The following is a 14,608-nucleotide window of genomic DNA, read 5'->3' on the forward strand; positions in this document are numbered from 1 at the left end:
TATAACTACAAGGAGCTCTGGTGGCGTGGTGCTTAAGGCATGTGACTGCTAACCAGAAGGCTAGAGGTTCAAACCCACCAGCCACTCCTCGGAAGGAAGGTTGGGCAATCTACTTCCGTAGTGATACCTTCTCAGAAACCCAAGGAGGGGTTGCTATGAATCGGCTCCAACTCAATGGCAGTGAGTTTGGTTTTGTTATAACTACAGGATATTTTTATAAAAATAGTAAATTTCTGCTGAAACATCGTACAAAAATTTTGTAGGTGGTCATTTTTGCGCCACCCCCTAACAGTGTCACCAATGTGGTTCACACTCCCTGCACCATCCTAGTGACACCACAGAGGTGCAGATTTGTGAATGCCCAGTGCACCAGCGTTTTGAAACCTATGGCGTAAACTTTAGAAACAGCAGCCCTCTGTACAGAGGATTATCCCTGTTGCATAGCCCGGCGACTCAAGCTAATTTTCTAGTTTGTGGATTATCGCAGTCCCTTGCTCCTCCTCCTCCCCTCCTGCCTCACTGTTTCATTTCCCATTAGAACTTAGAGATTGGGTCGGGATTTGAAACTTATAACTAAAAAGAGATTTTTTTTTTTTCTTTTTCAAAGGATTTCAATTGCTCTCCCTATTTCCCTATCAAAATTAACTGTTCAGAAAACATGTTGCTTCCTTTGAAGAACTGATGGATCTTTCTCTTGCAACTCTTTCGGATTCAATTAATTATATATTTTAAGATGTAGCTCATTTGTAAAAAATTTATTTTATGAATATAAAGGCCAAAGAAACCTATTAGAGGAAACTGAGGCACAAATAAATATATTTTCCAAATGGAGACACTTTGGAGCGTGAAAGGGAGAGCTATTGATAAAGCCAGCCTACAGATATAAACCAGGATGTGGTCACCCTGAAAATAAGGTTGCCTGTGGGCAGTAGATAGAGAAGTTACCTGGCTCTCCTGATGGGAGGCTTGGCACTGTCCTTTTTAATGAAGTCCTGTCCTCCACAGGCCTGGTTCCTGGGCAAACCCTGCCAACTGGCTTGCTTTTCCTGATGTCCAGGCTATTCTGGGAGGCCTGGTGTCTCTGGCATCAAGCCGCTCTTGAGGCTGGCCCACTGTCAGCAGCTGTGTGTGTTCAAGCTCCCTCGTGGGGCCCCCATCACAGCCAGCTATCTCTCCACCTGGCAGAGTGCCACTGAAGGAAGCACTTTTGTGACACTGGGCAAAAGTATGCCACTTCCTTGCCTCCTGTGACAGGAGTGATTTCCAAGAGATTTCTAGTGCTGGTCCTCAAAGAGCATCTGGCTCCACTGCAGACACTCTCAACCCGATGACATGCAGCTGGCCACCTTTGATCCCTGCATCCGATCACGGTCCAGAAGACAGGCTCTGAACATTTCCCTTTTACTCACGGTCACTCTGGCATTGCTTTGACTTGCATCACCAGGGTGGCACCATCACACCACCTGGATTTATCGGATGCCTCCCATGAGAAGGGCCCCATGCCAGGCCTGTCACTAACAGATCCCACCTCTGGGAAGGCACCTGGATTTTATGTCATTTCTTCAACATCTCCAAGGAAGTGAAGTGCAAGTTCAGTGAGGAGAGCTTTGTGCTTATATCACTATGGTAGTGCAGGGTTTTTCAATCTGTGCCCTGCTAACATTTTGGGCCAGGTAATTATTTCTTGTAGGGGACACTGTATGATGTTTAGTGGCCTCTACCCACTAGATGCCAGTAGCAATCCCTCTTCTAGTTTTGACAACCAAAAACGTCTCCAGACATTGCCAAATGCCCCCTGGTAGGCAAAACTGCCCTAGGTCAGAGGAAGTAGGAGGGGAGCTGTTGCATTGTGGGAAACTGCAGTCAATGTCATGAAACAAAGTGTATATGAGCTGCTGTATGGGAAGTGAATTTGCTCTTACCCAAAAGACAATTTTTTAAAAAATGCAATTTAAAAAAAAAAAACTGCCCCAGGTTGGGAACCATTGTCTTAGGGCCTTTGGGGTGTGCATAAGTCCTTCTAGAAGTGTATGCCTTAGTCCCAGGATTTCAGTGGGAGGGAATAGCCTAAGGCTGGCTTGGGAAGATAAAGTATAAATGCCATGACTTGCCATCTCACTGCTGTGATGTTCCTGGTCCTTCATGGTAGTATGTTGTTGTTATGTGCTGTCGAGTTGCACCTGACTCATAGTGACCCCTCCTTGGGTTTCCAAGGCAGTATCACTATGGAAGTAGATTGCCCCATCTTCCTTCTGAGGAGTGGCTGGTGTATAGGGAGATGTTTTCTCATTCAAAATGACCCCCAGGAGTTCTGTCAAGAACCATAACCCACTGCCTTCTCAGGAGGCCAGAGAAGATGTGGGGTCTGGTGTTTTGTTGTCCTTTCCTGCACAGGCCAGACAGGAGGGCCATGGCTCTCAGGGTTTAGGAGCCAGCAAGCCAGGCTGTGCTCCACCAGCCTCTTTTGAGATTTGCTCGCTGGCGCTGTAGACTCTGAAATGGTGTTTGAATGAGTAAGACAATACATGCTAATTTACACCAAGGCTGCATGACAGCAAGGCTCTTGCATCTAGAACCCTAGTATGTGGTTACTCTCCCTTGTTTGCCTTTCCTATAGTAGAAACCTGAAAAAGGAACACAGACTCTTGATCAGGACCAAGTGAAATGTCGTGTATGGCTTGGGAGTAAGAAACACAAGGTCACAAAAGCACAACAGCAAGAGATGGCTGCGGTAGAGAGGGGACTGTGCCGGGTCCGTTTTGCACTGGGTGAGGCTGGTACAGCCCGCTGCACATCAGTGTGCTGACGGCAGTGCCCAGGCAGGACTGGGGAAGAGTCAGGACAGGCTTGCCATCTCACTGCTGTGATGTTCCTGGTCCTTCATGGTAGTATAGGGAGATGTTTTCTCATTCAAAATGACCCCCAGGAGCTCTGTCAAGAACCAAAACAAAAAAACCACTGCCATCTCAAGAGGCTGAGAGATGTGGGGTCCGGCGGTGCTTTTGTTGTCCATCCCTGCACAGGCCAGACAGGAGGGCCATTGTGGCCCTGGTGCCAGCCCGAACCCTGCTGATGCTGCCTCCCGTGGGCCCAGAATCTGAGGCACCTGGAAGGGTTATTAGCAGGATTGGAACTCATCCCTCTGCTGGGACTAGATCATAATTACAGTAATTTTCTAACAGAGCTCGGTAGTAGGACTGTTTAATCAGCATCTGACTCCCTTGTGCTCCCAGCCCTCATCACTCAAGGAGAGGAGTGGGATGGCTCTTAAAGAGACAGTGCCTGCCTTTCAGCAGTGTGAACAGATGTGCCCTAATTGGTAGAATATATCTAAGTCTCGTAGCTTACAGCGGGCAGGTTGCATTGCCTCCAACAAACAGCCTCGGGCTTTCGCCATTCTGCGCCTTCTTCCCAAGGGATTCAGGTCAGGCTGCTGGTGGTCCTGGCTTCCCACACCAACATGGCTACCAGGGTAAGGGACACACACCAGACTAGAGTGCTTATGGTAGGATCTAAACAAGCTGGCCCCTGCAAAACTGATGGTATGAACAAGTGCTAAAGGATGGGAAAAGGGACTTGATAGTCATGTCTAAGAAATTTTGACTGGTGGCTTACCAAAATCTAGAGATTATAGAAGCATCTCTGTGTTCTTCCCCTCCTAAAGAAAAAAAAAAAAAAAAATCTTCAAACCTTAAGGACTTCTGGGTAGTCTTCATTCTCCTCCTCTAGCATTACCATCTCTACTTACTCATCATACTCCTTTTCACTAGGTCTAAGGCTCCCCTTGTTTTTCTCCTCCACTTGGGGAAGCTGACCAGATCTCCTCTGAAAAGAAGGGAGTAAAACTATTCACACTCTGCTAGAGTCAGGAGCAGTCTGTCACCTAAAGAGTTTGGCTCTAGGTATCGTTTTGAGCATGAATTGTTCATGTTTATTTTAATCTTGAGATTTGCAGTCTCCAGCTTTTCAGTTCCAAATCCAGCCATGGCTAAGATGGAACTGTTTTCCCCAAAAAAGTTATTTCTCTAATGAGATACTAGGACAGGCTCCTCCTGCCCTGTTGGTTAGCCAAATGCACACTTGGTCATTGTATCAGTTCTTGAACAGTCTCAAGTTCAAGAGAAGAGATGAGGCAAGAAGTAAATGAGAGATAGGAAGCAGGCATAGGGCTTCCAAGTTGGCTTCAGGAAACCGTCAGGAAAGAGAGTGCAGTGTTAAGAATAGGGAGACATTCATCCACAGTGTAAAGAAAGGTTACCTTGAACCAGGCTCCGGTGCCTTTTACAGCATTGACCCCATGCTGGCAGAGGGCCACCAGGGACAGGGTGGCTTAGGATCAGTGCCTGGTGCTTGACTGAAGAAAGAGCTATTTTGCGTTGCAGTGGTTATCTGCTTGGCGTTAGCTGTGTCTCAGCTGGCTGCCCACACATAAATTGGCAGATGCTGCTCCAGCCCGATTCAGTGCTCCTGCGGCCTCTGTGAGGCAGGCTGGGGCTGATCTGTTTCCATTTCTACCACCAGCCCTACCTTGCCCACCGTCCTCCCCACCAGTAGGATGTTAAAAAGATTCAGCGAGGGCTGAGGCATACAAACAAGTTCAATTTTAAACATGGAACTGCCTTAATGCCTGATCAAAGTCATGATCACCCCAAGCAAAGCTATCAAGAGGGTAGAGGGTGCCTGGGATTTGCAGATCAAAGTCCTCAGCAGTCAGACAACTGAACAACTCTGAGAAGCTCTGCAGGGGACTATGGGTCCTTTACTTCCTTGAGTAGTGGTGAGCTCCATGCCGTGTGTGTATACACTTTCCAAGCTCTGTAAGTTTTATACACACACACACACATGTATAACTTACAGAGCTTGGAAAGAGTCTCTCATATGAATACAGGAATATACAGCATCTAAAAACATGCTTGTAGGAAACCAAACGGCATTCCGTTTCCTCAGCCAGCAAATGGGTATAATCCCTGCCCTGTCTCCACACTGGGGGCTCTCAAGATCAAATAAAAGGATGCATATGAAATTTATTACTTCTATATAAGACAACTCAATCCCCACCACCATCCACACACACATACGGCCTTCCCACCAAACCCAGCCCACTCATCCCAGGTAACTAGACTTGGGCCAGGGAAGTAGCTTGTCAGAAGGTGACTTAGATCAGTGACAGAATCTGCCTGAAACCAAAATTCAAAACAAACAAAACTCTCCTTCTAAGAAATACCTCAGTGGGTCATTCCCCACAGCTCCCCACCCTCCACGTGCAAGTCATCAGCCACGGAGGCCAGCCCAAGCGCACAGGGACAGAGCAAACCATGAGAAGGCATACGGCACTGCCTACACGGGGACACACATCTTTGCCATTTTCCTGGTGCCCCAGGCTTGCATTAGGAAAACTTCCCTTCTTGGGATATCCCCCTTCCATGGCCCACACTCAACTCCACTGAGGACCTCGAGGGATGGTGCCTGGCCTTAGATAACTGAGGTGCTGCTGTATGCATTGCTGCTAATGGATCATTAAAAAAGCCAAGAGTCAGAAAAATCGCGTCTGTGTCTTTGAATGGCTTCTGCTGTCCCAGCAGCCTACCCTGTTGGCAGAATGAGCTGCTGAGCACCAACTCCAGGAAGAAAAGGGGAGAACAGAAGAAGGCCAACCCAGCTTGCTGTTTTTTGGCTGAGTAGGGAATTGACACAGACCACCTCCGGCTCCTGTCTGGAAGTTTGGAGATCAGAGAGCTTCAGGCACAGCTGGGTTCACAGCTGCACCATTTGGAGCAATGGACTCATTAATATTCATGAACCATCCCCACCAATCGGCAGAGCGGATGCCATTAGCTTAGCATCTGTCGGGTTTTTGTGAGGGTTGTGTATGGAGTTTTTTTCCCCTTTTCAATGAACTTCTTTTGACATTTTGGATTTGCCTCTGTAGGTTTTCGATCCTCGCCTTGCTCTGCTGCATCGTGCAAAGGAAAGGCTCAGGGGAGGCAGGCCGGGAAGAGGGATGAGCACCAGCCAGGGCTTTGCATCTGCCTGTTGACAAACTTTATTTCTCTTTCAGCACCTGGCACCTCAGACAGGCTGCGAGGATGCAAGCAGCATCAGGTAAATTATACCTAACAAGGTTCATGCCCAAAACTGCGAGAAGAGCTGGATCCCGGCTCTTTGGAAGCCGATCCTTCCTGGTGGTGAACTTGAGCCACACACACAATGCAGGAGAGCTGCAGTGCGCAGCCCTGAACCATTATTTCCACGCTGATAAATTCATGATTTATGAACGTAATGACTGCCAGCCCTCACTCCCTCCTTCTCTGCTACAGCTTGTTAGACACAAATCGCAACAACAGTCTTAAATACTTGAATTTTATTTCAGGCCAAAGCCCCTCAACTCTGAACTAAATGCCATGACAGCCCTGCAGCACAGGCTGGTAGTAAAAGGACCCACGGACAGGGTGGGATGGCCAGAGGAGGGAGGAGCGGCAAGAGGAGAAGCGCAGACGCAGGACCCTCAGCGGGAGCGCCGTGCAGCGCCAGTGGCACCGTTCATCCAGCAGCGCGGGCTCCCACTAGAGAGGAGTTACGGCAGCAGGAGGGCAGAACGCCTCATTGTCTGCAAGAAGGCATGTTGTTCCTCATCTCCTTCCCCAGAGCCCACCCGTATAGGTGGAAACAAAGCCCTTGCGCCCCGTTGGACTAAACATACAGCCTCCCAGCAACGCAGCACAGGGACTGCAGTAGCTGAAACCTGGGAAGCAGAGAGTTGTTACTAAGGGAGAAGAAAGGATTCCAAAAGAAAAGAGCCCACTCTAACCCTGCAAAAAAGACAGCCATGTCTCTGCTTATAACCCGAAGTCACAATGCCAGTCCAGGATGGCTTTTTCCAAAACAAAGCTTCCTGGGCCCAGTGCAGCAGTCGCCTTTCCCCTCTGGCTGTGACCAACTACTTCACTTTCATGGCTGGCCGGCTGTGAGCTGTTAAGAGGACCCCAGGTCCAAGCCAGGATGAGGCCCTGGGACAGGCTGGAAATACCAGTTACAGGAGTCACAGAACTCGTGCCATTCAACAGTATTAGTACCAGAAAGCAAGGCAGTGGAAAGAGGAACCCTTCACCATCCTGTCCACACAGGGAGGTAGGGAAGAGGTCAGCCTCCCAGGAACAAAGAGTTCTAGGGGCTGCAGCAAGAACAGAACCCAGCTAAGATGGCAATTCAGCTACATACGCACTCCTGTTGGCACGATATTCAATGTGGCAGCTTAGCACCTGCCACTTGCAGGTCCCCCAAACCAGTCACCTGAGGCAATGCTCCTGAAGGAAAAAATACATCTGAAGAAACTCAGTTCCCGTGAGAGTAAATATGAGGTTCTGTTTAAAATCAACCGCCCCGGGGCCTTACACTTAACCTATAAACATCTGCGCAGCATTTATTCCTATGGAAGAATCACAAGGAGTTGTCAGGACAGATTTCTGTGCAACCAACCCTAGCAGAGATGACTGTAAGGGACTATGCAACCCAGCCCTCCCCAGAGAAGCTTGTGCCCGATCTCAGCCATGCAAGTCTCCTTGCCAACATCTTCTCCATCCTCCGTGGAGCAGAACTCAGAGCTTGGACCAGAGCTCACTTTTCCAAGACTATTTCTAACTGACCAGGGTCCAAAGGCACAACGTGAGACAAGGGGGCTGACTGGTCCCCTCCCACGACCCTCCTCACAGGCTGAGCAGGAGAGGTTCCTTCAGCAGGCCTTGCAAAATCACAGTGTGATGGGGAAGAGAGGGCTGGGAGAGTGAGACTCTCCAAAGAAGGAGCTTCAGAGTCAACAACAGGAGCCCACACTTCTAAACGGTCCTTTTCTTCACTGGGAGGTGGTGATGGAGAGTTCCTCCTACCAGATCGTGGAAGAAAGCAGCAACTGGAAAAGAGTGGGAAGGGGAAAGAAAGGGTATGAATGGATGAACAAAAATGAATGGCTAAACCTAAGGTGGTGTATCCACACAATGGAATGTTATTCAGTCCTAAACAGGAGTGAAGTATAGACAGACACATTCCACAACGTGAATGAATCGTGAAAACACTGCGCTAAGTGAAAGAAGCCAGTCACAAAAGACCACACTCATCATATGATTTCATTTATATGAAATGTCCAGAGTAGGCAAATCCAGAGACAGAAAGTAGATCAGTGGCTGCCAGCGGCTAGGGGGTTGAGGGCAATGGGGAGCCAACGCTAATGGGAATGGGGTTTCTTTGGAGTGATAAAAATGTTCTAAAATGGACTGTCATGAGTGACAGTTGCACAACTCTGAAGGTATGAAAAGCGACTGTGTTGTATACTTTAAAAGGATGACTTTTATGATATGTGAATTCTTTAAAAAAAAAAAAAAAAGAAGAAGAAAAGGAATAAAGAAAGCCTTCCCCTTTCTTCTGCCCAGGTTTCAAGAGGATCCCTGCTACAGAGGTGGGTTAACACAGACCCACTCAGGATGAGAGAATTGTGCACATGGAGAATGAGGCTGTTTCTGAAAGCCACCAGCTCTGGGACATTCCTTTCCCTATTGAATGGACACCTCAGTGGCCCAGGTTACAGTGACCCTAGCCCTTGGGCTCCGTTACCTCTTAGGCTGGTCTCCTTTAGCCAGGTGAGATGAGCCCGGCATCTCTTCCTGGGCCCAGCCACAGTTTGACATAGCGTAGTGAAGGATGGCATCAGAAACAGTCATGGGGCCTCGGCCCTGCACACAGGCTTCTATCTCAGGCACTGAGAGCTGGCTTTGCAGGAAGAGGTGCAACTGGCTGTCTGACAGGAGGACCACACTCTGCAGGACCCTGGGCAAAAACAGGTCACACAACAGACACAGTATCACCCTGAGGAGTTGAGAGGCTCAACTGTTTGAGTGAACACTGATGGTGTGAGGGTACAAGAACGGCATCTACTGCAAACAGGCCTACATGTCTGAAGGGGCCGATGCTGCCTGCCACCCTCCTCTGCTTTCAGCCCAGGCAGCCAAGGCTGGCCCATCACGTCCACTCACTTTTCCAGGAAGTTCTGTAGACCTTGTCGTCGCTTCTCAATGAACTCATCCGAGCTGCCAAAGAAGGTTGACTTCCCAGGAAGCTCAGGTACAGGCCTGTGAGGTCACATAATGGATTATCAAGATAAGGATAACATCCAACATGGTCATTCCAGCCCCTGAACCAGGAACTCCCCTAAAAAGAGGCCCAAATCAATGAAATTGCTTTTAATAAGGTAGGACTGGTAACGTACGGATTGTCTGCCATGTATGAGGCAGTGTGCTGCATGTTTATAAATATTATTTCATTTAATCCTTCCAGCAACCCTGTGAGAAAGACAGTAGGAGTAATGGAATAGGATCAGAGAGGTTAAGAAAATGTCCCAGTGTCACACAGCTAGTAAGCAACAGAGCTGGTATCTGAACTAAGTCTGTTTTGATTCCAAAGCCTATGATGCTTCACTACATTGTTTACAAAACCCACTCCTACCATCAATTATTATTTTAAAAAGAAACCTATACATGGAGACATGGAAAATGCTAGATCCTTCTGTGTAAATTAAAACTACGTACTTCACTCCCAGAAGGCCACAGCTGGGAATTTTCTAAAAATAATTGAGTTGCAGCAAGTCATCCACAAACTCTTTAACCCTCCCTTACCTGCCCCATGAAGTGCAGCATATATTTTTACAATACAGCAAGCCAGGCTAAAGGGTACAGGGTCTGCCAGAGGAACTCAGGGAGTTCAGCTGGCTTATGAGAGCCTGACCCTAACGATGGCCTCATCAATCCTACACACTAACTAACTGGCTAGGTCACTCAGCAGGCCATCGCCTGTCACCAGACCACTCAGTGACCATCCTGAGGAGATCACTGTTCTAATTCTCTCTACTTTTAGGACTTATTTGGGGGGTGGGGGTAAGGTTCTCAGTCTGGTGCATATCTGAAGAAGGGTCTCTACACCAAATTTTTAAAAAAGAAAGAAAATCACAAGTTTTACATTTCAAATGGACAAGAACACCACCTGTCAAATTAAGTCCTGGTGCTTAAACGTGTCTAGTAACCAGTAATAAGCACGTTTAAAATGCCAGCAGTATGTTTGTTTAGCCCTAGACTAACACACATTTGAAAAAAAGAAGGGAAATTATTTTTGACATTTGTCTGGTTTTAGTAGTCAAAATACTAGACATGAGAACTTGTCTGTACCTCTTCCACTGACCTGGAAATATAACTGAAGAACACATTTTTAAATTTCCTTAGTGCCTGACATGTTGCTCATTTTCTTCATTGTAAACTCTACTTCCTGAACATGTAAAAGCCTAGGATCTAAGAAGGAAGTAAGAGGCAAACTCACACTAAACCGGCGTTTCTCTGTAGCTGCTTTCTCAACCACACAAACTCTCGGTAGCGGCGCCGCACACAGGACGTCTTCGCAGTAAAGGCTTTGCTGTTGGTCTTTAGGAGGAAGTACAAGCAAAGGTTTAGTGGGAAAGGACCAACCTTACATGCACTCCTCATCAGCACTCTCCCTAAGGATCCAAGCAGTCAGTCCTGTGCCCCATAATCAGGGGTTCAAACTAGAGCAGGTGCTACCACCAGGTAGCCCCAACAGCAACTCTCAGGCATCCCCAAGCTCTCTCTCCTCTCCTCCCTCCTTTTCTTTCAAGCTGTCTCTCTCCAGCCTGCCAGACACACCCACAGACACGTTCTGCCTTGGCACTAGCCCTCAGCCCTGGAGGGTGTTGACCCCAATACAGAAGCTTGATGCACTTACATGGAGGAATATCTTATAATCCACATAAGAATTCCAAGAGCCCTCATTCTGCACACGGGGGTCCTGAACACGCACAGTGATCACCTCCTGTAGTTAAGAAATGCTACCTCACCTTCGGCTCAGTCACATAGTAAGGTAACTTTGACAACACAGGTTACCAGATCTTTCCTTTCGAACCAGCTTAAATAAGCACCAACTTACTTACTGACTTTCACTCAATTCAACAAATATTTATTAAGCACCTACTATGTGTCAGGCAGTTTTAGACAGTGGGAACAGAGCATGAACAAGAAGCAAAAATCTGTCCCCTCATGAAATTTACATTCTAGAACATTCTCAAACCATACCAAACTCACTGCCATGGAGTCAATTCCAACTCATAGCGACCCCCTTTGGGTTTCTGAGATGGTAACTCTTTATGGAAGTAGATTGTAGTCTTTCGTCCACAGAGTGGGCGATGGGTTTGAACTGCCAAACTTCTGGTTAACAGTCACATGCCTTAGGCACTGTGCCACCAGAGCTCCTTTCTAGAACATTCTACCCAATGGAAAAGTTAGTCAAAATGGAACCTCATTTCCCAGCAATGCCTCTGCTACTAATTTCTACCAGCTTTAGTTTGAACTCATTAGAACCACCAATGTATTCATGTGGAAAGAGCACTACTGAACAATGGCTTACACTTCTGTGCCCTCCCTTTTCCCAAATCCCCTCTCCAGCCTTTACCCACCTGGTCCCTGGAGATCACACTCTTACCTCCTGCTCTTCGTTCTCCAGCATCCTACACCAAAAGCCCATTGGAAGAAAACATCTGATGAGGGACAAAGCACACAGAAAACAATCATGACTGGTTTGCCTCTATTTTGATAACTCTTTACCAGGGCGAAACCCCGAAAGTTTTTAACAGATGCCCTGGGGAAACCCAGGCCACTCTTCTTGTTCTTGTGTAAAACTTAAGAGGAAGCAAAAAAAAAAAAAATTCCCCACATTAGCTCAGTGCTAAGCTAAAAGCCCTGGGGAATTCACCTCCTTTCTCACATCCAGGACTCTCGACTAGGCCATCTTTACCCAAAACATGTTGGGGTCTGCACAGAGTATTCGTCCCAGCAACCTGAATAGGCAGGTTCATTTGTAAAACCTTTCTGCCTCGCAGGCTGCGGGCATGGTGGTGTCTGGTGGACGCAGCTTTGAAATTGAGCCTAATACCGCCCCCTCCCGGCTGTTTACAAAGAGCCAGATCCCCACAAACACCATTCACTGTGCCTGGTCTCTCTTTGTCTTGCTAACCACGGTCACCTCCCCACAGGTGAATTATAGTGCTGGGCACTCCCGGAAGCACCCAGTGGGCTACCCGGTTTTGACCTTCCCTTGTCTAATCTACTCTCTGGAACCCGAGCCAATAGTTCTAATCATTTCCTCTCTCAACATGCCATCCAGTTTGTACCTCTGTTCAAGTGCCCCACAGCTGCACAGGTCGACTCAGGACGCTTTCCGCTCCTTTGTAAAGATTCATTAAAGCCTAAGCCCCTGATTTCCCCCAATGTGGTAGTTTACATGTGCAGTGACATCGCCCACTCCAACAAGGGGACCATGAAGGCTGCAGCACAGGGTTACTCAAGTCCAAGGGGGCCCATGATGTCACCTTCTGTTAAAATACAGCACTAATCTTGTTACTCCTAGAACCGCTCCAACTGCATTCACCCAGGCTGCTGCCTCCACCCCCTTCTCCTCTCTTAAGAGCGGAACAATAAGGTTTAATTTCCCTTTCCAATTTACCTTGAAATGAAAACTGACTTCAGCCAATATGTACTGCCAACAAATGATCCAGCCTGGCTCCTGGGAAAACAAGACTATCTCTAAGCTCCCCCACTCCTTCCCCCCATCCCATTCTCACACCCACTCATTTTTACAGTCCCCCAATTAATTTTAAACACATTCTCTTATTAGTTCTGCTTTACCATTAGAAGAGTGTGTAATGAGTTTCCCTCTATTTTATGTTTTGCTAACACAAGGCTAACGTTTCAAGAGAAGGGGAACTCATTTAAACCACAAAATCAGCAGAGCACACAGCTTTTTCAATTCTTTCCAATATACCAGAAGGTCTCTCCACAGACATCGCATGAAGAGATACAGCAGCATGGCGATACGAAAAAATCGGACTACACTGTCATGCAAACCCAAGGTTTTGTGATTTCAGTACCATCTCAGTCTTCCTGTCGACAATTCAATTTTTAATTGATGCAGCGATCACCTCAGAGGGGTCCTGAACTAAAAGGTAGGAAATTCTAATTCCATAACAACCAATGCATAACATCCCAGACATAGATGGTCAAATGGTCCTGACTAAAAAGCACAGGCTGACTTGCTGTGAACAATTAACCTCTTTGGATTTTTTTTTTTTTTTTTTTCTCCCACTTCTCTTTTCAGGCATTTGGTCAGTTGCCAACTCAGGAGCAGAGAGTTGAATATTCTAAAGTATCTTTTCTCAGAAGTAATCAATAAGGAAGATGATGACAGCAAATCATAGCCATCCACACAGTCAGGGAAGCTCACACATATCCTGTGCATTCAAAGGAATACCAAATTCCAGACCATAATCTAGTAACTAAATGGTCATCATCACCTCATTCTCTTGGGCTCAAGAAGAGTTTGCCTGGGGCCCTGCACCATGGGCACTTTCTGCTGAAGTTCTTGTCTTTTCTTTGGGGGCTATTTTACTACTTAGAAACAAATAGCTGTAAATTGGCTTTTAAAAATCCTAGGGCCCCCAAGATGCTTTATACTTAAATCTAGTTTTAGAGGGCAGTAAGAAAATTTCCATTGTAACTTTCCTTAATAACATTAGAACAAAACAGAAACCTAGTTTAATAATGTCTAATAATTTCCAGCAACTACTCTTCTCCATCAATTTCCTCCCCATAGACACCACCTCTCAGGAGAAAATTAAGCTCAGTCTGGCCCTTGGAAGGGAAGCAGGAAGTTCTTAACTTTCGCTTTTATGATCTGGGAGATGGATCTGTGTGTCATCCAAATAAGGAAAGGGTCAGAGGCCTGTTCAGCTACTAGCCACCTCACTCATTGCTAACTACATTTCCTGGGCCCTTTCAATTGCAGATGAATTTCCTGTAGTTTCTCCACCTAGACAAGCACCAGTATCTCCAGCTGGGGAGAACGCAGTTGTCTGCGCTTTACAAAGTAGGTTAGGTGTAAAGCCTCCCAATTTTCGTAGCAATTCACGACTGCAAACCCCATCATTTTCTCTCCCATTTAAACTACTTCAAGATACGTGTTAAAAACAAAGCGAGAGGGTAAAAGAGATCGAACTCCCGAGCCTCCCATCCCTTCTTACTCATTCTTGAGCCCTTAGTGCCATGCAGCAAAATGGCAACTCAAAACACTCTCCTTCCTAAATATGCACAGGTGCTACGGGAAGCTCCCTGGTCGGATCAAGCTCGTGAACTCGAAAAGCAGCTCCCTTCGTCCACCAGTAAACTGGGATGGAAACGATACCTGGTCTTCCTTCCACTTCAAAGGTAAGTCACAAAGGCTGCCACAGTGTAGCGCAGGAGTCTCCTGTGTCCCGGAAAATATTTGCCATTACTCCCAAGACCTAACCGTTTGGGTAAATGTCCCCAAACCCTTTTATATCAGCTACTTCCTCTCCATTCTTAACGAACTAGGAGCAAAAAGGCCACTTGTTTCTTGGCCTCCGTTTCTACTAAGCTTGGAGAGAGGGAAGGAAAGAGACCTTATACTTTAAATTGAAAACCTGGGTTTCCGTCCTTGGATTCCGAACAAGCTCCGGCCTTCAACTCAGAAACGAGACAACACCTTT

The 14,608-nt window shown here is 47.0% G+C and overlaps 1 protein-coding gene across 1 annotated transcript; it reads right to left on the bottom strand.

Annotated features, from left to right (window-relative positions):
• Window positions 1-7,614: 7,614 nt before the first annotated feature.
• Window positions 7,615-11,571, bottom strand: SNX11 (sorting nexin 11). The gene is made up of 6 exons (XM_007941968.1): window positions 11,530-11,571; window positions 10,777-10,863; window positions 10,357-10,457; window positions 9,024-9,119; window positions 8,605-8,817; window positions 7,615-7,906 (listed from the first exon to the last, which is right to left on the bottom strand). Exons 1-6 carry the CDS (start codon window positions 11,569-11,571, stop codon window positions 7,615-7,617), a joined length of 831 nt encoding a protein of 276 aa, XP_007940159.1.
• Window positions 11,572-14,608: the final 3,037 nt, after the last annotated feature.

Source organism: Orycteropus afer, unplaced genomic scaffold (assembly GCF_000298275.1).
Source record: "Orycteropus afer afer isolate SDZICR_OR568_19922 unplaced genomic scaffold, OryAfe1.0 scaffold00085, whole genome shotgun sequence".
NCBI lineage: Eukaryota > Metazoa > Chordata > Mammalia > Tubulidentata > Orycteropodidae > Orycteropus > Orycteropus afer.

Excerpts from the sequence above, each read along its gene's own strand:
- SNX11 (XM_007941968.1), bottom strand. The coding sequence starts at position 11,571 with ATGGGCTTTTGGTGTAGGATGCTGGAGAACGAAGAGCAGGAG. Across the intron at positions 8,818-9,023 it reads CTACAGAACTTCCTGGAAAA|GGTCCTGCAGAGTGTGGTCC; the intron begins GTGAGTGGACGT and ends GTTTTTGCCCAG. Across the intron at positions 7,907-8,604 it reads AAAGGAGACCAGCCTAAGAG|TTGCTGCTTTCTTCCACGAT; the intron begins GTAACGGAGCCC and ends ACTCTTTTCCAG.